This window comes from Cannabis sativa, chromosome 1 (assembly GCF_029168945.1).
Source record: "Cannabis sativa cultivar Pink pepper isolate KNU-18-1 chromosome 1, ASM2916894v1, whole genome shotgun sequence".
NCBI classification, from domain to species: domain Eukaryota; kingdom Viridiplantae; phylum Streptophyta; class Magnoliopsida; order Rosales; family Cannabaceae; genus Cannabis; species Cannabis sativa.
The window spans coordinates 53,736,405-53,760,254 of NC_083601.1; the positions used below are offsets into that span (position 1 = coordinate 53,736,405).

Genomic DNA, 23,850 nt, shown 5'->3' on the forward strand with positions numbered 1-23,850 from the left:
TCCCCATCAAGTAAACTCAGTTTTGAAGTAGAACTAGATGGATTTGGACAACTCTTTGCTCCCTCCATTTGAACCTTACTGAGTAAGTCAGTGATATATTTACTTTGACTGAGATACATACCAGTGTGGTCTCTGTAGATTTCAACCCCTAAGAAATAATGCACTTCTCCCAAATCATTCAAGGAGAATACAGTATTCAGACCCGAGATGAAGTGATTGATGAGAGCCATATTTGGACCAGTGATGAGTATATCATCGACATAGACCAAAAGATAAACTAAGTTGTCACCAGATCCATGAATGAACAAAGATGAATCAGATTTTGAGCCATGAAATCCCCAATGTAACAGTGTGTTCCTTAGTTTTTCATTCCAGGCCCGAGGTGCCTGTTTTAAGCCATAGATGGCTTTGTGTAGAAGGCACACATGAGTAGGTTTAGAAGCATCAACAAATCCGGGTGGTTGTTGCATATAGACTACCTCATTGAGATCTCCATTGAGAAAAGCATTACTCACATCGAGTTGCTTTACCATCCAATTAGCATTGACTGCAAGAGACAATACAAGTCTAACAGTTACTGGCTTCACAACTGGACTGAAGGTATCTTCATAGTCAATTTCAGGTGTTTGAAGGAACCCTCTTGCAACCAATCTAGATTTGAACTTATCCAAAGAGCCATCCTTTTTGAGTTTAATTCGGTGAATCCACTTGTTGGTTATAACCTGCATATGATTTTCATAAGGAACAAGGGTCCAAGTTTTTTGGTTGGTGAGTGCTTTAATTTCTGAGTTCATGGCAGCAAGCCATTTGGGATGACTAAGGGCTGCTTTGAGAGACTTTGGTTCTGTTGGGAGGAGAGACTCAGGTAAAGGGTGTTTAGTGGCAAGATAGGATTTTGGTTTTCTTATACCACTCAGGGATCTAGTTTGCATAGGGTGAGTTCTTTGGACTGTGTTTGTTGGTTCGGGAATAGGTGCTTGAACTGGTATCTGGTGTGGTGAAGTTTGGGATAGGGAAAGAGATGATGGTGGTGGATCATTGGTATGATGGGGAGATGGTGAGATAGGAGCAGGTGGCACAATTTGTGTTGAGGATGTGAGGACAGGTGGGCATACAGGTGTCGGATGAGGGAATAAAGAAGTATGTGGTGGCATTGATGACTCATGATTGATCATGGGAATTGTGGTGGGTGGAAAAGTTGCCACAGGAGGATCAATAAGAGAAAAATTAGTGTTACATACATTCGGGTGAGTAGAAAAGGAAGTAGAAGGAAAATTTAATACAGGATTAGTAGTTACCTGATGTTTTGATGAAGTATTTTTGGCTGGGAAATGGTGTTCATTGAACACAACATTTCTTGCAATATATACTCTGCCTTCATTGGATTCACAGAGATAGCCTTTATGATGTGAAGAGTAACCCAAAAAAAGACATTGTTGGGATCTAAAATCCAATTTGTGGTTGTTGTATGGTCTCAGATGGGGAAAGCAGGCACAACCAAAGGATTTCAAGATATTATAGTCAGGTTTGCTTTGAAACAATGTTTCATAAGGGGATAGGTACTGTAGGACTCTTGTAGGCATTCTATTTATTGTAAAGACAGCTGAGCTAAATGCATACCACCAATAGGATAGATCCAAACCCGATTGAGCTAGCAAAGTTAGACCAGTTTCTGTAATATGTCTATGTTTCCTTTCTGCCCTTCCATTTTGTTCATGGGTTCTTGGACAAGGATGTTGAAAGTGAATGCCTTGATCCTCCAAGAACCTTTTGAAAGTCCTATATTCTCCTCCCCAATCCGCTTGAACCGATTTGATAGGAAGATTGAATTGTTTTTCCACTAAACCTTTCCATTTGATGAAGACTTCAAATGCTTGAGATTTGAGAGTAAGTGGAAAAATCCATGTGTATCTGCTATAATCATCCAAAAAATGAACATAGTACTTGTATCCTTGTTTTGAATCAACATGAGAGGGGCCCCATAAATCAGTATGGATCAAGGCAAGTGGTTGATTGGCTCGGGTTTCAGATGTGGGAAATGGCAAAGTATGACTCTTGCCTAATTGACAAGCAGTGCAAAATTGGAGGTCTTTAAGAGTACCAGTATGAGAGACATGTGGTAATATTTTGCTCAATATTTGTGGGGCTGGATGACCAGTTTTACAGTGCCATGAATTAATGTCTTTACTAACTGAAGTGAGAAAGACTTCAGGGGAAGATACAGAGTAATCAACAATTGTAGAATCTTTATTAATTGGCAAAGTATTACAATTGGTATTATCAGGTGTAATCTTCATTGAATTACAGACACAAGCACTATCATTGTCAGAACTGGACACAAGATTGCATTGAAGAGTAGTAGTAGGACATGATGGAGAGTCAGCACCCAATTGATATAAGCCATCTTTAACCTTCCCTTTGAGGAGCACCTGCCCAGTGGTCTTGTCCTTGACAAAGCACCAGTGTTTATGAAATTCAAGAAAGACATTGTTATCTTCTGTTAGTTTAGAAACACTAACCAAATTCTTTTTAATAGAAGGAATTTGAATAACAGAATTTAATTTCAGTGGGCAATTATTAAAGGAAGGTAAAGTAGCTGAGCCAATGTGAGAGATACAAATTGTCTTACCATCTGCAACAGCAAGAGTTTCTGGGCCAGCATAAGCAGTGGCTGCATCAAGTGTTTCAAGGTTGTTGGTGATATGAGTTGTTGCTCCTGTGTCAGCAAACCAGGAGAGATCATCACCAAAATCGGGAAGGACAGTTGGCTGGTGTGGTTCAGTCTCATGTTCACATTCAGTAAGATAAGCTCGTGGAGCATGAAAACCAGGTTTCGGAGTAGTCCAATTTTTGTCAAACCTGTAATGGCAGACTGCTGCTGAGTGACCTGATTTCATGCATACTTGACAAATGATTCTTGAATTGGTGGTGGAGCCACGGCCAGATCCTCGAGCATAAGTTCTTGACTGGTTTTCATAGGGAACACCACGACCTTGGGGCAAAGAAGGTCTGGAGTAATGATTTCTTGATGCACCAGTAGCAAGATTAGCTTGCAGCTTAACATTTGTATCCAGAACTGTATGATGATGATCCAAACGACTTTCATGAGCCATGAGTAGAGCTTGAACTTCTTCAAGTGATAATTCATCACTTCTTGAGGTTATGTTGGAAACCACGGGATCATATTCGGGTCCTAATCCGTTTAACAGTTGAAGAATAATATCTTGATTTTCGACATGCGAGCCAGCTATGGAGATTGAATCAGATAACATCTGAACTTTATCTATATAATCCGAGATAGAGAAAGAACCTTTTTGAATGTGAGAAAATTGTCCTTTGAGTTGAAGAAGACGAGCACGAGATTGGCTTGTGAATTTTTGCTCCAGGGCTTTCCAAACGGAGTAAGAACTGGTGTAGTTGGCTACGGAGGCTAGGACTCCTTCTGTCATTGAGGATCGGAGCCATGACAGAAGAAGCTGGTCTCGTTTTTTCCACATCAAGAATTGGGTGTTTTGAACACCAGTAACAAGAAATTCAGGGGGAGGAATGCCGGTGAATAAGATATCATCAAGGTCATGTCCTATCACAGTAGGAACCACCTGAGATTTCCACGCAAGGAAATTCGTTCGATCGAGGCGGACAGTCAGAGAAGCAGAGAGAGAATTGGAAAAAGGATTCCAATTCATCGTGGCTGGAGCTTGATGATGAGCAGCGGGAGTAGATTGATCAGTGGGAATACCAGAGGGATTTACAGAGGAAGCCATGGAGGACGCTAGTCAACGGCGGTTGATACCATGTGAAGCTTTTAACAATGGTGAAGGTAGAAACCAAAAAGAGAAAAACAGAGCAAGTGGCAGAGCCTATAGCAGAATTGAATGCCAAGAAAGCTTAACCAACTGGTTAGCTTGAGACCAATTTATTTATACTGTAATAATGTTCAGTACATGAGAAAATAACAGAAAAGAGCAACTTGCCTAACTAACATTTAACTAACTAAACTAACTGATAATAACTAACTGTTATTATTGTTTACAGCAACCTTCGGGCTAGGGCAAAGATAAGTAGATTTGGACTTTGGAGAAGCATGGAGAGTTTACTTGTAAGTCTGCTTATCTGGCTTGCAACGAGCACCGCATTGTGATGTTGTTCAAACACTTTCGAATAATAAACTGTGGACCAGTAAGATCTTGGAGCGTCATAAAATTTTATGGTGGTGTATCTTGTCTAAGGCTTTACCGGTGTGTTCAATTCTCAACAAAAGATTCAGGTTTGAGGATACTAGTTGCCCTATTTGCGGGTGTGTGGAGGAATCAATGGAACATCTATTTCTATCATGTAACTTGGCCTTCCACTTATGGCGATCTTCTCCCTGGGGCATTTTTTCGATTTGTTGGAAATAGTATTCACATGTGGGACTGGGTAAAATTTCTTTGGAGCTTAGATAAGAAAGGTCTCAATATCGATGAAGTTTTTCTCTATATATACTTCATCGGTTATCGATACTATTTGGCGAGTTCGAAATGACAAGGTACACAATAACAAATTAGATAATGTTAACCAATGTATTGAATCTATTGCTATATCTTATGCAGATTACTGCGCCTCTCTTCTCCCTGCCCCTACTCCTGCTGCGCTGGATGTTTGGCTCCCTCCTCCCGAAGAGTGGCTCAAACTCAATTGTAATGTTAGAGTTGAACTGGATAGCATGTGTATAGCAATCGTGGCAATGAACTATCACGGCGAGGTGCTTTGGGTACAAACTAAACATATGGATTTTACTGACGCTCTGTGTGGGGAAACAACAGCCTGTTGTTTGGCTTTGGAAGTCGCCAAAGATAATTGCCACCAATTTATAATTGTAGAGTGTAATTCCAAGGTTGTGGTCAATACACTCAATGGAAAGAAGTCTTGTTGGAGGATCCAGAACTTTGCCTCATTTTGTAAAAAATCTTTTTCTTTTTTTGTGAGTTGTATTCTAAACAATATTAATAGAACTTGTAATTTTAGGTGTTTAATGTGGATAAGTAGACTTTTACCCAAACAGTTTGGCTGGATTTCTGTTGGTCTAATGTATCTATATATAAGCACGCTTATCTCAAAAAAAAAAAATACTTCCGTTTCTATATTTAAAACTTTTTGAGAATGCATTAATTCTAAATTATTAAAAAAATATAAATGTAAAATATATATTAAATATATTACTCTCATCTCATCACCAATACCAACTAATATACATAATACAATACAGTTAAATAGCAAATCATGAATGATAATGATATATAATCTTTAATTACCAGTACAATAATATGATTAAGTTATGCCCATGAATTATCGAAAGCCGCAGCGGTGATGGCAGTAACGAACTCTTCAAAATCAATGCGACCATCGCCGTCTCTATCGGCCTCGTTCATCATTCCAGCGAGTTCATCCACCGTCAGAGCGTGGCCGAGCTTAGCCATGGAATGAGCCAGCTCAGCCGCCGTGATGTAGCCATTGCCGTCGGTATCGAACATCTCGAACATCATTCTAAGCTGTTCTTGGTTGTAGGGAGAGCGAGAGGAGTGGAGGAGCTCAGGTTCAACCATGGCCACGAACTCCGAGAATTCAACTAGGCCGTTGTGGTTTGTATCGGCCTGGTTAATTAGGGCCTCAACTTGATCTGGGCTGGGCTTTAGGCCCAATGATTTTAGCATTGAGCCCATTTCAACCTGAGTTAAGCTACCGTCTTTGTTGCTGTCGAATGATCGAAATACTTCTCGTAGATCAGATATTTGTTGGTCGTCCAGCTTAGCCGATGATGATGTTGTTGTTTTTCTACTCATGATAATGATAATGATTATAATCTATGTAGTAATTATGAATGAAAGACTGGATATGGCTTTTAAGAGATATAAAAAACTTATTAATATACAGCATATGAACAAGTCAATAAAAGACTTTATTTGTTTATTTAAAATTATTATCATAAGATATGTTAAATAATAAGTTTGGTTGTCATTATCAACCATTGATTCAACTTTTATATTTGACAACTCCTTTTATTTTTTTTATTAGTGTTTGGAATACTTATTACTTAGCACATTGATTGGTCGGTAATTTAGAAACTGTAACTTTGAAAATAGTGATTTTAAATTAAAAATTTAAATTTTGTGACAGATAAAATGTAATTAACGTCCGACCATTGCATTTTTAGTATTTTTTGCAACTATAATATGAATCCTTCCCCAATTTTTTATTATTTGGGAAGTTTTTTATTTTTATACTTCAAAACGAAAAAAAAAATTTGTATTTATGCGGAATTCTACACAAAAATCCCTTGTAACTAACGGAGAAACATAAATCGCAACCAAAATTCGTATAGCAACCCACCTAAAAATTATTGGAGCAACCCAAACCGTAACTTTAAAAAAAAAATTAAGAAATAGCATATGGAATAATTCTCCTTTCTTGGCACCCACAGTACTTAACACATTTATGAAGTGTAATCTCGTTATTGTTGTAATTCAATATCAGATTATCAAAAATAACTAACTAAATGTCATAGATATACTAATATTCTTAAGCACTTTTCATTGTTAAAAGATTATTATTAAGGAGAATTAAACTCGAACACAACTCAGATCTATTAATTGCGGAAAACATTGCAATATGATATGAAACCCCATTACAATGGTTGTAGAATTCAAACCAAACCCCCCCACCCCTTCCCTCAACACACAAGAAAGAAACCATTACCATATGGTTTCCACTCATGAAAACGGATCCTATTTATGATTTGGTGTGTCACCACATGTTATTGGGGGACATTATTTGTGACCTTCGGATGACTTAATTTGTGCTACCTCACATTTTATTATTGTCATTTGCATGTGAGTGACATATATCCTGACTAATCATTGAGTTTGTTCCTCGGAGTGTCACCAAATACTGCATTAAACACCTTAAAATAAACGTAAAATGTCGGTGTTAGACACCTTAAAGTGTTGCATGTACACAACCCAAACTACTCAATTAAGATTAAAACTCATGTTTGCTAATTGGTAATAACAAGACGTGAATAATGTCCCAAACTGAAGATGTCCATGAAAATGGATCAATGTGTTTGTTTCAATTTAAGAATATCTATCTATCTATCTGTATATATCCTTACATGTGTCTTCACTCATAGATAGCTAGCCTTCAAAATCACCCAACCAAGCCCATTTCACCTCAGCAAAGCTACAACAGTTTCAGTCCACCAGTTACTTTATCAACTGTTTCGACAGGTCCTGCACATCAAACATAAACCGAAGTTTAATGCTCACTTTTTAGAAAGGAATATCATAAGTGGTCACTAAAGATAAATGGATATGCAATTCAAAAGACTAACCAAGAATAGCCATCACTGTCCTTGAATCTGCAACAAAAGCGAAAATGTGTCAGCAGAACGACACTAGATAGATTCATACCATACATGTATGGCTCATTTATGATCAAACAAGCATTTCAAAGAAGAGAGGCAAGTAAGCTCTTGGAATCAGAATGCACATTAAGGCTCTTGAAGTACCAATATGATCATTTGGTCAATCCAAGTAATTTGTTTCGAACAAGTCTTAAGGCATACTAGTAGTTCCACTTCAATGCACCAAAAAGAAAGGAAAAGAAAAAAGAAACTATTTCAAATGGTGATGAACTACATATTGTAGGTTACAGCAAACTCACTTGGTGCAATCTGAGTTCTCCCGGCATCAATAGTAATATGGGTTGGGAGCTTGACTGATTTTGCCTTCTCCTGCAACCATTAATAGGAACCTTGCTCTTATCACAAATTTCAGCACCACATATACAAAATGTATGCAGTATGGATTGAAAAGGGAAGAAATATCAGTCCCTTTATTCATCACCAAGTGTTGGAAAATCAGTGAAAAAGAAACAAAAAAAAATTAAACAATGCTCTGAATCAATGACAGCAATGGAAATACAGATGAGATTGCATATAACTCTGATATGAAAGAACATTAGAAAGCTTCAAAAACAAACAAAACAATATCAAGCCTGACTTGGTAAGAATAAGAATTGTAAGAGATAGTGACCTGCAACATGAGCATATCCTCCTCGCTCTCAATTTTCACAACCACTTTAGGCTGTGCACACATCTCCCATCTGCAAGTTTATGGAAACAGCAAACCAAATCAACGATATATGCAACAAATACAAACATAGATAGCCAAAGACGGTACCTGTTCAGGGCTTTTGGTGCTCGGCGGAGTAGCTTCTTATAGAGGCCCAAAGTTGCATGACTATCAAATACAGTAAAGAATTTTGTCATTAAAAGTGTTTTTAGTACCAAAATTTGGAATAGTAATAAAAGGCGCCATAAAGTATTTTCATTATTTTTCATTGTTAACAAAGGTACTACGTGAAAATTTGTTTTAATCTTCTTTTGCCCTTGGCTACCCCATGAAAGATATTGAATAACAACACAATGTATATTCAAAGGCCAAACAAGAACGGCAGAATGATCTCACAAGTTCATTTTTTAACTCCAAGATATACAGTTTTGAAGATTTAATTCAAATACTTGTTGCAACATGTGGTTTCTATCTATAAAGCATAAAAGGGAAATGTCAAAGTTCAATAAGGTACCTGCATTGGGCGGCAATTTTCCCTTTACCCATCTTTAGATCATTTCTCACCACCAAAATCTGAAATATAAAAGAGAACAGAACGAAAAAACTGAAAACAAAAAAAAAAAAAAGGGTTCTTTTGGTTTCAACTGTTAGTGAGAAAAAATAAAAATAAAAATAAAAATAAAAATACCATCTTGAAATCTTCAAAATTGTCAACTAGGTTTTCAATCTCAAAAGGGTCTTTGGGATTATCCTTCTTCTTGTTCGTTCTAGTACTGACAAGTGCAGTAGTGTCTTTAATTGATCTGGTTGAGAGAAAATTCGTACCAGGGTTAGAGGTCCCCACGAAGTAGCCCATAGCAAGGCAACCCGCCCCAACTAGAATAGCGCTCAGCCAACTCAAATCCATGGCTGGAATATGCTACCACACTTGAATGAATCCTTTATATAATGATAAGTTCAAAGCTACACAGTACAAATGATTGAGCAAAAACCTTGAGCTTTGAGCGGAGGAGGAGAACAATTCAGGCGGAACAAGTTCATCTCCGTTTTGGGTGCTTTTATTGGGCTTAGGCCCAAATTAAATTGAAATGGGCCTGGGCCAGGCCGATATGAATGTGGAAAAGTGCATAGTGTTTGCTTTTGAACACTCCAAAGCAACAACTTCCAAGGAAACAAATTCACTTTCCTCCATTCGAAGAAGAAGAAGAAGAAAGTAAGAAAGTCTCACAGTCACAGGTATTTGTTTTTAGTTTAACTTTATATATTTTTAATTAATTTATATAAACAATAATTGGGTAGCTAAGCAATTTGCCTATGACAATATGTGTATGGGTTTTTTGAGTTGTACTTGTAGTGGGTTGATTCCATCTCCTTTTTCTAAATTCTATGCTTACTGAGAAACCCATTAAAGGAATTTGAGACCATAATCAAACAAAATTATTTTCTGGACTGGTAATCAACCTTCCACTTATTAGGGTTTTGTAGAATTTCTATTTTTTTTTTATATATATATATATAAAAGAATTCGTTTGCTTTGATGATTTATGTTGAGATTTTTTTGCCCACCTTCTCTACGATTTATGCATTTTTTTTGGTTACCAATTCTTTCATTTTCTCATTTGGTTATCAATTGTTGGTAGAGTTGATTTCCAATGAAATGCTAACATTATCTATTTGTTCTCAATTCTTTAATTCAATCAAAATTCCTTGGCTGTTGAAATGTATATGAATGATTGGTGAATTTTTGGGTGATTGAATTTGAATTACATGTTGCTTGCTAACCACATTTGGAAGGATCATCAAATGCTGGTGAATTTGGTCTTCCTTAGGTTTTATCTATCATTTTTCAATGTCAAATGGCTCAAAACTGTAATGTGTAAATTTTAGGAGTAAATTTAGTATACTTGCAGCAATGTCTTGAAGTGTTTCTTAATGGCTTTGCTTTGCTCGTTCTTTGCAAGTTTGCTGCTGTGTTCTTGATGAATACTTTCACCATTGTGCAGGCAATGTATATTCGTGTTAAGCGAAATAAAACAACTTACTTCATCCAATGCGAGCCGACTGAGACTGTTTTAGATATTAAGCAGAAATTACATGTTCTTATTGATCAACCAGTTGATGATCAGCGTTTGATTCTATTCAGTAGTGGGCATGTACTGGAGGATGTGAAGACATTGGCAGATCAGAAGGTACCACTCAGCTTTTTTTCTTTTATCTGAGTTGATTGGTTTTTCTATTGCTGTACTTATTCCTATAGGTGTACTTATCTGTTAATGTGCTAATTATAAATTTCTTTGCTTTTATCAGGTGGAAAATGATTCTGTCGTGGCACTTACTTTGAAGAAAGGTGGTTTTATCTTCTTCTTACCTTTTTTCTATTTCGTTTGAAATGGCTTACATCTGAGTTTGGTGTAAATTTGCTTTATCTTTGGTAGTTTTCATTTTGGGACATTATAGTTAGCTAGTTTATTTCTACCAAAGAGCATAAAAGGTTAGATTATATAGGCATGGATTGAATAATTTTTTCATGTGATTTGGTTTTGAAATTGAAGAGAATATTTAAAAGAATTAAATTAATCCAACAATCTTATAATCCCGGAGCATGTATAGCATAATTTCATTCAAAAACTAGGTATAATTTACCCTATCCGGTCCTCCATTTTCATGTATTTCAATGGTAAGAAGAAGAAAAAAAGGGCTACAACTTTGCATGCAACTTATTTGTTTGTTTGTTTTTCTAATTTTGCTGTTGCAAATGATCAACTCATCCATTCTTCTATGTTTTTTCTTTTATATTTTTTCTTTAATCTAATCCTACATTAACGTAACCATGGTATTTTAGAAAATGTTGTGGAATCAATTTGATATATTCTTACTCTCATTCTTTGTAATGGAATCGTATCTTTTTACTAGAAACATAGATTAATACGCTGCTGCCTTTGTGTGGTATACAAATCCTGTCATATCAATTATTAGTTATTACTGTTCTAAAGAACTAAGTGACCGTATGCAAACCAAAAATAAAAAATGTCCCAATTACAATAAATTTAATATTCTCAGTACCCTGTTTTGTCTTTTCTTCAAAGGCAGGTAAGAACTTCTTTAGCAACATAGAACAGGGAGTGTAGTAAGTTAGTCTTTCATATGCTCTCCGGTTGATAAAGATTATTGTTGGAGAGCTTCTTTTTGTTGAAAGATTTTAGAGTATGGTGCAACTTTCGTTACAATTTAGCTTGTAGATGATAATACTTTGCATATAATAATGTTTTTTCTGCTTCACCAAACAGAATAACATGAGAGACATTCTTCGAGTGCGTATTTTAGGTTAAGTTGGATACAATTGTTAGATTCTGCTATTTTTCATTGCTTTTTGGCAGAACCTTGAGAGAAAATCGGAGATTGTGTTTGAATAATTGGATAAAGAAGTAGAAGCTAAAAGCAATTAAAGACTGTTGCTTCTGGTCTGGTACTAGCTGACTGCTTTCTTGTATGCAAGTATGCTTGGGAACTGGGATTAGGTGTTTGTAAACTCTTCCCGATTAGCTCAACTTTCAAACTCTTCATGACAGTTATACTTGGGAACAGAACAGTTATATTACAATGGAATATGGCTCGTGTTCAGTTTAACAATTCAATTGAATTCTTCTCTTTTCTTTCAGATGATAATGAGTTTGAAGATGTGAACATTGCGCGGCCAACTGATTTCTACCAATCACGTGATGCAGAGGGAGGCAGTTGGTGAGAAGACCATTGCCTCAGCTTGTAAATCCAACCAGCTGCAATTGAAAGTGTTGATTAGTTGTCAAGGCCATGGGCTATAATACATATATATGATTAAATAATAGAACAATTCAATGGAGGGTTTGTGGATGAGTTATTCAACTTGGGTTTCCATTATTTTACTTAAATCAATGAAATAGCTGAAATATCTTGGATTTGGATTTTAAGCTACATTTGTGCTGTATGTACTGACTGACACCCCATCTAAAGGCATACCTTCCCTATTCTTACATTGAACCTTCCTTTTCATCCCTCCTACTCGAGTCTCAAACTGCATATGTATACATGCTTTTTCTCCACTTTGGTTCGATTGTCTTTCTTGTTTTACAATATGAGGAGTTTTAAAGAAAACTCTATATTTTACCTCACAATATTTAGACTAATTAGGACTTTTATGCGAACTGTGATATGATTGTCTCTTCATTTTTTCAGGCCATAAAAAATAGAGCATTGTTATAAGATACTATTTCAAGTTGCCTAGTACTATTATGAGGAGGCGTTCATAATTAGTTAACGATTTTTTATAATATTTATTAGTAAAATAATTGAAATTCGATATTAAATTACAGTAATAATAATATAATATTATAGTGTGTAAGTTTTTACCACACTTGAAATAATCCATTATATAATATTATATATTATATATAAATATATAATAATGATCGGTTTAAGAAAGAGAAAAATAGGGAAAGATGAGAAATTTACATTGTATATTCACTTTATTTTATATAATTTAATTTTTATTTTTATTTTTATATTCTTTAAAATATATCTATTTTTATATATGATCTCCCCATTATATCCCTTAAGTTAATGTAAATTATGTGTTAGACTTAAGTGAAAGGTGAGGAAATCACAAAGGTGTGTATATTTTAATGAAATATAATTTGAGAGTGTTTTCGATAAATAGATATAAAAAAAAAATAAAAAAAAAAGATATTCCTCAACTTATTCCAATAAAAATTGGGTGGAGGAGAAAGGGAAAATTCAGGCTGAAGGGATTTCCTCAACAAGATCCTTTACACTCTATACCCTTTTTATATTGTTCTCTTTTATTTGTACCCTCTTTTTTAAAGTGTATCATTTTTACCTCTTTTTTTAAACATTGTACTCATTTTGCTCCTGTCACTTTAAGATACTCTCCATGTGACTCTCTTATATCAAGGTATTTTGGGTACAATACATATAAAAAGATATATATTTTAATTAAATATAAAATTAGAGGTAAATTTAATTAATTGATTAATAAAAGTGGTATTTTTCAACTTGCCACTCTCCGTTTCGGGTGCTTATACTGACTTAGGCCCAAATTAAATTGGAATGGGCCTGGGCCCATATTAATGTAGAAAGTTGTATGGGCTATTTACAAAAATATGGGAAAATAAAGATAAGTTTTGATATATATGGCATAAAAACTTAATTATACTAAATATGGCATTTTTTAAAAAAACTTACAAATATGGGAAAAAGTCTTGACGAATGCCATAAAAAACTTTAAATTTGTGTTTCTTTTTATTTATTTTTTCTTTTTTTAAAAAATAAAATACTAAAATAAATAAAAAATGATCTCAACTATAGATATTATTTTTTTTTTTACAGAAATTAAACTTGTTTTTTTTTTTATTTAAACTACTATATTTTTTCTTTGTTTTTTTTTGTTAAAAACTAATTATTTCATTAAAAGCAACAAAAAAAAAAACCAGTTTCATCAACATCATCCTGAAGAAAAAACAATATAAAAAATTATAATCTAAAGATAATATAAACTTTAAAAATCAGTTTCATCAACATTGAAAGAAACTATTAATTTCATGAAAAGAATAAAAAAAATAGTTTCATTATGTTATTAGAATTTTTTTTTCAAGTTATTTTTTTATTATTTTGTTTCTAGGTTGGAAAATTACACTTATATTTTGTTATTAAATTATTGGTAGGCATTATGTGTTGTTTTGATTATATTTGTGATTAGTATTTTTTTTTTTTTTGTATATTTGTGTGTGTATGTTTTTATTTGATTGTCTGATGAAACTGGTTTCAATTAACTTTATTATTAACATTTGTATTTTATTATGATTTTTTATAACGTCAAAAGCTTGGTTTCACGAGGTTTTAAGCGATTACATAATGGGGTTGTTCAATTTTTATGATATTATTATATATTTTTTAGTTTGTATAAAACCAGTTTTATTATTGTATGATATTTGAACAACAATTTTTATTTAATTTTAATTAATCAGTTTCTGACACACATATTATTTTATTATTTTCATAACTGTTTTTTTTTTTAAGTAACTAGTTTTATAACTATTTTTTTTTATTGTTGTTCATAATTGAGTTTTATTCAATTTTTTATTAATTTATTTCAAGAAAATAGTTTTTATTTGTTTGTTTTTATTTTGGTTGTTTTACTAACTTGTTTCTCACATTCCACCTTTTTTTTTTTTTTTTTGTTATTCTTCTATGGTTTTTATTGCACTTTTGTCTCTTTAATTTTCTTTGTTTCTTTTTTCTCTCTTTGATTTTAATTTATGATTCTCTTTGTTATATTTGCTGCATATTGTATGTTTAAATTAACTCTAATTTTTGAGCAAGCAAATAAAAAATTAAATGCCAAAATAAAGAATGAAGTTAGAAGTTTGATTATTAGGTATTGATATAAAATTTATATGTTCAAAACTGGTTTTTAAATTTAGTATCGTTAATTTGTAAAAGTTTAGTTATTAGACATTGTGTATTTTTTATTATGTTATTGATGAAACTACTTTTTTTTTTGCCTCTTTTAATGAAATAATTCGTTTCTTTTAATATTGATGAAACTGGTTTTTAAAGTTAGTATCGTCTTTAGATTGTAATTTTTTTCATTATCTTGTTGATGAAACTATTTTTGTACTCTTTAAATGAAATTATTAGTTTCTTTCAATGTTGATGAAACTAGTTTTTAAAGTTTGGATTCTTTTTAGATTATGATTTTTTATGTTGTTTTTTTTTTTTCAGGATGATGTTGATGAAACTGGTTTTTTTTTTCTGTTGTTTTTAATGGAATAATTAGTTTTTAACAAAAAAAAAAAAACAAATAGTAGTTTAAATAAAAAACAAGTTTAATTTTTGTAAAAAAAAAATGAAATATAAAAATGTACACTTATTATATATATTAAGAGAAAAAAATTAGGTTGAGAAAAAAAATTAAAAAAAAAAAGAAAGACACAAAGAGAAATTAGAAAAAAAAAAAATAGAGAGAGATAAGCGAAAGAAAGAAAAAAAAAAGTAGCAACTGACTTAAAAGTTGAAAAGAAAAAAGAGCCAAAATTGGTAAAATATATAAAAAAGACAAAAAAAAAACTTATTGAAGTTTCAATAAGTAAAAAAGAAAAAAAAAATTAATAAAAGTATAAAAGTAAAATGTTCTTGTCAAATTAAAAATGTAATGTTTGAAAAAAAAATGTAGTATTTGGTGTAAATTTTTCAAATAAAAAAAAACCCTAAAATGTAAGTGTAAAATAAATTAAAAAATAAATAAAACTAATTAAGCTAAAAATAAAAACATAAAATATGGGATTTGATAATAAGTTTATAAAAATATGGCATATCAAATACCATAAAAAATCTTAAATGTGAAAAAATGTCATAGAAGAGTGACAAACCTAAAAATACCATATTTTTCTAACTTTGCTATGAAATTCCATATTTGATGTAATTTTCACAAGTTGTATAGTGTTTACTTTCTAAACACTCCAAAGCAACAACTCTGACTTTGACAAGTCTTCTTTCTTCTTATATATCAAACAAACAAAATACAAGTCATAAACATAAACACATATTTGTATTTGGTCAAACAAAACGAAATATAAAATTCAACCAGACTTAACCTTAAATTAATTTATGAATTTTCAATATCAGTAATTCAGTATAATAAATCCAAATTCTTTTCTATCTTACACACCATTGTTTTAGGTAACGATTTTCTTAATTTTTTTTTAAAAAAAAAATACTTTTATGAGTTATTCTGTTATGGTTTGGAGTATATATGCAAATTATGCCATTATAGAATATTAAGTAGTTATTATTTATTAAAATAAACAAATAAATTAGAGAGAGAGAGAAAGAGAGAAAGTGGGTGTGACTGAAACTCCAAGGAAACAAATTCACTTTCCTCAATTCGAAGAAGAAGAAGGAGAAGAAAGATAGACGGCTTAGGCAGTCCTCTAAGTCTCACAGTCACAGGTATTTGTTTTTTAGTTTTAACTATATATTATTTATTAATTCATATAAACAATAATTGGTTAGCTAAGCAATTTGCCGATGATCATGTGTTTATGGGTTTTGAGTTGTGGTGGGTTGATTCGATCTCCTTTTACTATGCTTGCTGAGAAACCCATTAAAGGAATTGAGACCATAATTCGAAAAAAAAAAATTCTGGACTGGTAATCAACCCTCCACTTATTAGGGTTTTGTAGATTTTTTTTTCTGTATAAAGGAATGAGTTTACTTTGATGATTTATGTTGAGATTTTTTTGCCCACCTTCTCTACTTACGATTTGTGCTTTTTTTTTCATTATTATTAACTATGAATTGTGTTTTTGTTTTTAGTTTTGTGTTTCTATTTTAGTCTGTTTGTTTGTTGAAGGAAAAAGGAAAAGTCTTTAATTTTGTTAAAAGTTTTGAATTTTTTCTACTGATAAGATGGTTTTGGTTGAAATTTCAAAGTTTCTTTTATGCTTAAGATTGTAATACTATATATATGTTACGTTTTCAGTAATAATTCAGTGAAAAAAGTTTGAAGATGAGTGACAATATAATGGAGAAAGTGAGCGCTTTTGGAGAGCGTCTCAAGATTGAAGGGGCCGACGTGGGTAGAAAGATGACTGCGGGAATCAGTTCGATGAGCCTTAAGATGAAGGAGCTCTTTCAAGGCCCAAACCAGGCGGATAAGCTTGTCGATGATGCAACCTCAGAGGCACTGGAGGAGCCTGACTGGGCCTTAAATCTTGATATTTGTGACATGATCAATACTGAGAAACTCAACAGTGTTGAACTGATTCGTGGGATAAAAAGGCGAATTGTTTTGAAGAATCCTAGGGTTCAATATTTGGGTTTAGTGCTACTTGAAACTTGTGTCAAGAACTGTGAGAAGGCTTTCTCGGAAGTGGCGGCTGAGAGAGTTCTTGATGAGATGGTGAAGCTCATTGATGATCCTCAGACTGTTGTTAACAATCGTAACAAGGCTTTGATGTTGATCGAGTCGTGGGGGGAATCAACTAGTGAGCTCCGTTATTTGCCAGTTTTTGAAGAAACATACAAGGTAATCTATCCATCAATGTGTGGATATTGGTGCCCTTTTTTATTGTTTTTCAGTTTTGTTTTGATTCCTACTGGTCTAGATCAAGATGACAGTAATTGACTAGGAGTTTTATTCATCAGCACTGTACCTTATGGGATTTCATTCTTATTGTTTTCATTTTACATCTGGCTGTTGTTGACTTCAAATTGCTAAACCAAGGCAATGTGGTTTTATATTCTTCGTACGTGTGCTGTTAACCTTATGTGCCCTTTCAATTTCAGAGTCTAAAATCAAGGGGAATTCGGTTCCCTGGTCGCGACATGGAGAGCCTGGCACCTATTTTTACTCCCCCTCGTTCAGTTTCAGCTCCTCCAGAACCAGATGATAGTCTTTTGCAGCAAATTCAGCGTGAGCCCCCTGTCCAAAGCTTTACAGCTGAACAGACAAAGGAAGCATTTGATGTTGCGAGAAACAGCATTGAGCTTCTTTCTACAGTCTTGTCCTCATCACCACAGCAAGATGTTCTACAGGTATTACTCTTTTCTTGTTCACTTTTTTGTCTGTCCCATAGTTATATCTTCCATGATCAGGGATGTGCTGATTCTAATCTATTATCCCTTTCAATTGAAATACCAAGCTTGGTTATCAACTAAAGCAAAATTAATGTAGCTGTGTAGTATAGATGCACAAATTCAATGATTTTGTTAGCCTGACCTTGTTATTGGGTGGCAAAGAAAGCCGGTTTGGTATTATGTGTTGGGTACACAAGGACATATTCAGTTCAAACAGGATTGAAAAATGTTAAGACAATGTCCAGACGAGATGATAGTGTTTACGCTTGATCATATGTTGACATAAATTTCTTACCTTTGGCAGGATGACTTAACAACCACACTTGTACAGCAGTGTCGTCGGTCCCAGGCTACCATACAGAGAATGATTGAAACTGCAGGAGATAACGAGGCCCTGCTATTCGAGGCATTGAATGTGAACGATGAGATCCAGAAAGTAATGTCCAAGTATGATGAGCTGAAGAAGCCATTAGATGTTTCAGCTGAGCCAGAACCAGCTATGATACCTGTTGCCGTCGAGCCTGATGAGTCACCCCGGCATACAAGGGAGGAAGAGGCATTGGTCCGAAAGCCAGCTGGCTCTCGGATTGGATCCCAGGGAGGAAGCAACGACGACATGATGGACGACCTTGACGAAATGATATTCGGGAAGAAAGGTAGTGGCGGTACGTCAGAAGGTGGGCAAGATGGTAAGAAACAAGCAGCAAAGGATGACTTAATATCATTTTGAGTCTGGTAGTGGTAGACTACTGGTAATTCCTTAAATATTTGGACTGAGTGAGACCTGTGACTGTCATGGTTGTTATGTTGGAATGTTTAAAAGTCCTTTTTTTTCTTTTTAATTTGATATATACTGGAGGTATTTATCCATTTTCATTCTTCTTTTTATTACCATTTATTTCCTCATTCACTTTGTGTAAGTAATTTATGATGGCTGATGATGATGAGGTCTGTTATATTTTATAGAACAGTGGATTATTCATGGATGATATCCATTTTCATTTTCTTCATTTTTTTTTTAAATACTTGGTAGAGTTTTTCAGCGACTAAATAATTAGTAACATGATGACCCTATTTATATGTTGTAATGCAAGATGGGCCAGATCAAATAGGGCCTAGTAACAAGTTAAATCATGGGCTATTACAAAATTGGGAAAAAATGGAATATTATAAGGGTTAAGTTGAAAAATATTTTTTTTTTTTTGTATCTATTAATAAAAAATAGGGAAAAAATTACTATGGGCCGGTCCAATTAACATTTATACAGCCTACATTGAAAATATTACAAAAATACCACCTAACCTATACCTTCAGCCGCACGTCACGAACGGAGACGATGAAGGAACCTCCATCGATCTAGTCTGCTACGCAACCAGAATGAAACCAGATCGAGCGTAGAACAACCATAAATTCCGGCGAATTTCGATTGGAAACGAACAAATCCAAGGATCTAAACAGAAAGTTAAAAAACAAAAAAACCAGAAAACCGTGGAGAAACTGAAATTAAACATTTGATTTCGGTTTTTTATCGTGCAAAATCACTCAATCGAGCCTCGAAAATCCAGATTGAAGCAATGTAAATCTGTATTGAACAGATCTGGAGCTCCCCCTCAAATCCAAAAAAAGGTATGAAATGAAATTTTTTTCAACAATGATATACGTCATACACAGTTGCATTCTGGTTGATTCACTGGTGTACAACAGGCAATTCAGATTCTTAAAAACAAAAAACAAGAACTGGTTCTAATTAAGGAACCACATGATACGAATAAGGCTTTTTTTAATTTTTTGCGTTGCCTTACAGTTGCATTATCGTTTTGAAATAGTTTACAAATTATGAAGAAGTGTCACTTGACGAGTACCAAAAGCTAGCAGATATACAAGGTACGATTTATGTAAATGGTGGCAAATTAGTTTTATAATAGTTGGAAATTGATCTGATTCAAATAAACATGATGAATAGTGACAATGAGTAACAACTATGTAATTTTGAGTAAAGAGTTGTGGTTTTTAAGTTGATTTACAGTTGCATAATCATTTAATAATAGTTTAATTACATTTTTTGCATGAATTTATTTTGGAAAAGAGAAAGGATAAATCAGTTTGAGAAATGGTTAGTTTCTGAAATATTTGTTGAAGTTTCTTAATAGTTTTATTCTCGTTTCTTTATAGTTTTTTAACAAAAAAAATGGCAAAAGCAGGAATTAGGACAGGAAATACAATGCTTGAACAAAGGGACAGAGATAGAAGTAAGTTTGTACTCTATTTCATAACAGAATCAAACTAGTTTTAAATTCGTTGCCTTGCACTAATAACCATTGCAAAATCACAGGAAAGGAAAGACATTCCATTCCTAGTCTTCTACAATGGACAATTCGATGATCGAATGAATTATGAAAATTATGAAGCCAGTGGACATTACATGTCAGCCAATTGTAACTATGAAGATTTGCAACAGAAACTCAAAGATGTCCTGGAATGCAACCAAGAAAACATTGTTTTGCAACTGAAATATCAAGTGAAGGAAGGATACCAACCATTGAGGATAAAGGATGATCAAAGCCTGCATTTCTACATACAACTCAAACTGAAGGACCCCGACTTCACAACATACCCATTGTGTGTGAATGTCATCCACAACCCAACAACAACCATCAATGCATCATTCTTGGGAAATGACAATTCATTAATTACACATACAAGCGCCTTCAAACCGATCGAATACAATGCAGCAACAACAGAAGACTCAACAAATCAACAACATACAATTGAAGCTACAGAACCGGAAGATGGGGGAGAAAATTTTGACTTCATGGACTATGCAAAACTTGTGGCGGAGGAGATGGTTGAGCAACTGGAAAACAACAAAAACAAGTAACCAGAAATCACAGATTATGACGAACTACTAATCACAGATTCACAACATCCGGAAATAGAAGAAGCACACATATACAAAGACAAAGAAACACTTCAGAGTGCGCTTGGTTTCTATGCAATTAGGTTCAACTTCCAATTCAGAGTGAAAAAATCATGTGCAAGAACATACAAGATTTGTTGTTTGGATCCAAAATGCAAGTGGGCACTAACGGCATCCAGAAACGGGCCAACAAAGTCATTCATCATTCGAAAGTACAACAGGAAGGTGATACACACTTGTGATCTAAACATAAGATTTGCCGACAAAAGACAAGCTACAACGAAATAGATTGGAAACTACATTAAGCCACGGTTTACCAACATAAAAATAACTCAAACGCCACAAGACATCAGAGGAGAAATGAAACACAAGTATGGGGTGAGAATGAACTACATGAAAGCATGGAGAAGCAAAGAGCACGCGCAAGAAGAATTACAAGGAAAAGCCAACGAATCATACAAGCTGCTGCCCAGTTTTTTGCACATGTTGCAAAAAACTAATCCCGAAACAATAGTGCACATGCAAACAGAGGGTGACAACAGCTTCAAGTACTTGTTTGTCGCACTGGATGCTTCAATAAAAGGATGGAAGAAATGCAAACCTATAATAGTTGTTGACGGAACTTTCCTTAAATCAACATATGGAGATATATTGCTCTCTGCTTGTATACAAGACGCGAATGGGCACATTTTTCCATTAGCTTTTTCTGTTGTGGATTCAGAAAACAACAACTCATGGCTATGGTTTTTCACAAAAGTAAGAGAAACATATGGGATTAGAGAGGAACAGTGCTTGATCTCAGATAGACATGAGAGCATAATTAAGGCAGCTGCTCAAGTATTTCCAGAAATCACGCATTTCTATTGTGTATACCACCTGTTAAGCAACCTAAAAGCAACCTTCAAGAAGAATGCAAGCAAGCTGGATAAACCATTCTTCGCTGCAGTCAGAGCATACACAGAGAGGAAATTTGAATACCATATGAGCGAATTGGACAGCTTGGACATCCGTGTCAGACCATATTTACAACAAGTTAGATACCACAAATGGTCAAGATACCACTGCAAAAACAACAAGTATTCAACTATGACTTCAAACATTGCTGAATCTCTAAATGCAGCAAACTTAGCAGCTAGAGAGCTACCAATCACAACACTGATGGAGTCATTGAGAGCTTTGATACAACAATGGACATACACAAACAGGAAAAAGGCACAGAAAACAACAACATTTTTAACACCTACAGCAGAGAAGAAATTAGTCAACAACTTTGTGGACTCATTGACTATAAATGTAAGAATCTCTTAAATATTTAAGTTGCATTACGGTTTCTGAATAGTTTATTTTCCGTTTTTATACATAATAACAATTTTATAAATTTACTTAATCCGCAGGTAAAGCCAATAAACGAGACCATATTCGAAGTCGTAGAACTAACCAGATCATGGGTCATCAACCCCAAGGAGAAAACATGCAGTTGCAACCGATTCCAACTTGACGAGTTACCGTGTGCTCATGCGCTTGCTGTTATAAAAAAGATGAACTTGAATGTTTACAACTACTGTTCAGGTTATTACACCACAAGAACATGGCTTGAAACATACAGCGGCTCAACATATCCGGTACACAATCACACAACATGGGATGTGCCACAAAACATAAAAGATATCATTGTTCTGCCACCAAACCAGAAAATAAGATCTGGAAGACCAAAGAAACGAAGGTTTTTATCTGAATGGGATACAAAAAAAACATAACAGGTGCAGCAAATGTGGTCAACAAGGGCACAATCGAAAGACATGCAACAATCAAGCAATAAAATAGATACAGATGAATTATTTGAATTGTTTAATTCTGTGTGCGAATTCAAACAGGTTGATGTGTTATATTCTAAATACATGGGATTTCATTTTTATAAAATTTTAAACAGTTTTTTAATAGTTGCAACATCGTTTTGTTACAGTTGCGACACTTATTAAATATTAAGTACATGAATATCTTCTTCATTACAGTTTTATAAGCATTCAGGTAAGAATTGATAAAACATAACTAAATAAAGGAAAAAGGAGCAATGGAAAAACAGGGAATAAAAATACATTGATAGCACAATTTAAAATATAAGTACATTGTTTGTTTTCAGTTGGATAATAGTTTCTCTATAGTTGTGCGACTGTATATAAAAACTTGAACAATTAGAAAAACATACAACTTTTGCTGATACAAACATATACAATAAACATATTATAAGGACTAATGTCAAATATCCTAAAAGTTTTAAACCAGATTCAGAGTATAAAACCAAATATAATACCTATATTCAACCAATAACACTAACTATTGTCTGATAATAGATTCAACCAATAACACCAAATAGTCACCAAATTAAAAGACCCTATTTTTTCAATTTAGAAGCCTTAGAAGACTTGCTTTGCTTCTCATCCTCGCTATCAATGCTTTCATCAATTTTCCTTTGGCCATATGAGAAGAAAAGTGCAGCAAGCCGAGTACGATAAACTTCGATATCAAAATCCGCATGAACATCCTTTCCATGGATAAAGAACTCGGCAATCACTGTAAAAGTAGAAAAAAGAAAAACAGTTTAGCAACTAAAAAACAACATAAAATAAACTTAAAAGAAACAACTCACTTTTTCTGCTGAGACGGCAGACCACTAATCTCCACGATTCTTAAAGGAGCTGTAGGGTCAGAACCTAAAGCAGGAGCATGTGACCTATTCTTCCAGAAACCAAGTAGATCAAAAAACAAAGGCAGCAACACAGAATAAGCCTTCATGGCATTCCTAGCTGCAGCATTCATTTTTGCAGTCCTCAATGAATTATACAGAAACAGAATCCCTTCATTCAAGTCAAGACGACCAAACACCCAATGACTTTCCCTCCTTAGATTGATGATGAATAACACATGATCGGCTTCATACCAAGGCTTAGAACACGGAATGCGCAAACCTCGAATGTAATGCGCTATTGGGTGGGCAGCGTGAATGTGCGACATCTTAGTCTTCATTGACTTGGCTTTGTTAAATTTGTGGTACAAAGCTTGGATGGAATCATCAAAGAGACAATCAGTTGTCGCAAAATTCAACGTCACAGCAGAAGAATATTTACCTTTTTTCCTAAGGTAATAGAATATGGTGTTCATATGTTGAAACAAAAACATCACAGAAACACA

At 34.0% G+C, this 23,850-nt stretch overlaps 4 protein-coding genes across 4 annotated transcripts; 2 read left to right on the forward strand and 2 right to left on the reverse strand.

The window, feature by feature from the left end:
* Positions 1-5,175: 5,175 nt before the first annotated feature.
* LOC115705963 (probable calcium-binding protein CML18) lies at positions 5,176-6,012 on the reverse strand. Its single transcript, XM_030633458.2, has one exon. The coding sequence runs from the start codon at positions 5,820-5,822 to the stop codon at positions 5,316-5,318; it is 507 nt and encodes a 168-aa protein (XP_030489318.2). The 5' UTR covers positions 5,823-6,012; the 3' UTR covers positions 5,176-5,315.
* Positions 6,013-6,915: 903 nt separating this feature from the next.
* Positions 6,916-9,018, reverse strand: LOC115705961 (uncharacterized). The gene is made up of 7 exons (XM_030633457.2): positions 8,800-9,018; positions 8,626-8,684; positions 8,220-8,279; positions 8,073-8,142; positions 7,702-7,771; positions 7,370-7,396; positions 6,916-7,268 (listed from the first exon to the last, which is right to left on the reverse strand). The coding sequence occupies exons 1-7, from the start codon at positions 9,016-9,018 to the stop codon at positions 7,219-7,221; spliced, it is 555 nt and encodes a 184-aa protein (XP_030489317.1). The 3' UTR covers positions 6,916-7,218.
* A 189-nt stretch (positions 9,019-9,207) lies between these two features.
* On the forward strand, positions 9,208-12,121 carry LOC115705966 (uncharacterized). The gene is made up of 4 exons (XM_030633466.2): positions 9,208-9,347; positions 10,115-10,300; positions 10,419-10,458; positions 11,771-12,121. Exons 2-4 carry the CDS (start codon positions 10,118-10,120, stop codon positions 11,851-11,853), a joined length of 306 nt encoding a protein of 101 aa, XP_030489326.2. The 5' UTR covers positions 9,208-9,347; positions 10,115-10,117; the 3' UTR covers positions 11,854-12,121.
* A 3,578-nt stretch (positions 12,122-15,699) lies between these two features.
* LOC115705944 (TOM1-like protein 1) lies at positions 15,700-18,754 on the forward strand. The gene is made up of 4 exons (XM_030633433.2): positions 15,700-16,115; positions 16,648-17,193; positions 17,454-17,702; positions 18,049-18,754. Exons 2-4 carry the CDS (start codon positions 16,675-16,677, stop codon positions 18,472-18,474), a joined length of 1,194 nt encoding a protein of 397 aa, XP_030489293.2. The 5' UTR covers positions 15,700-16,115; positions 16,648-16,674; the 3' UTR covers positions 18,475-18,754.
* The last annotated feature ends 5,096 nt before the right edge of the window (positions 18,755-23,850 follow it).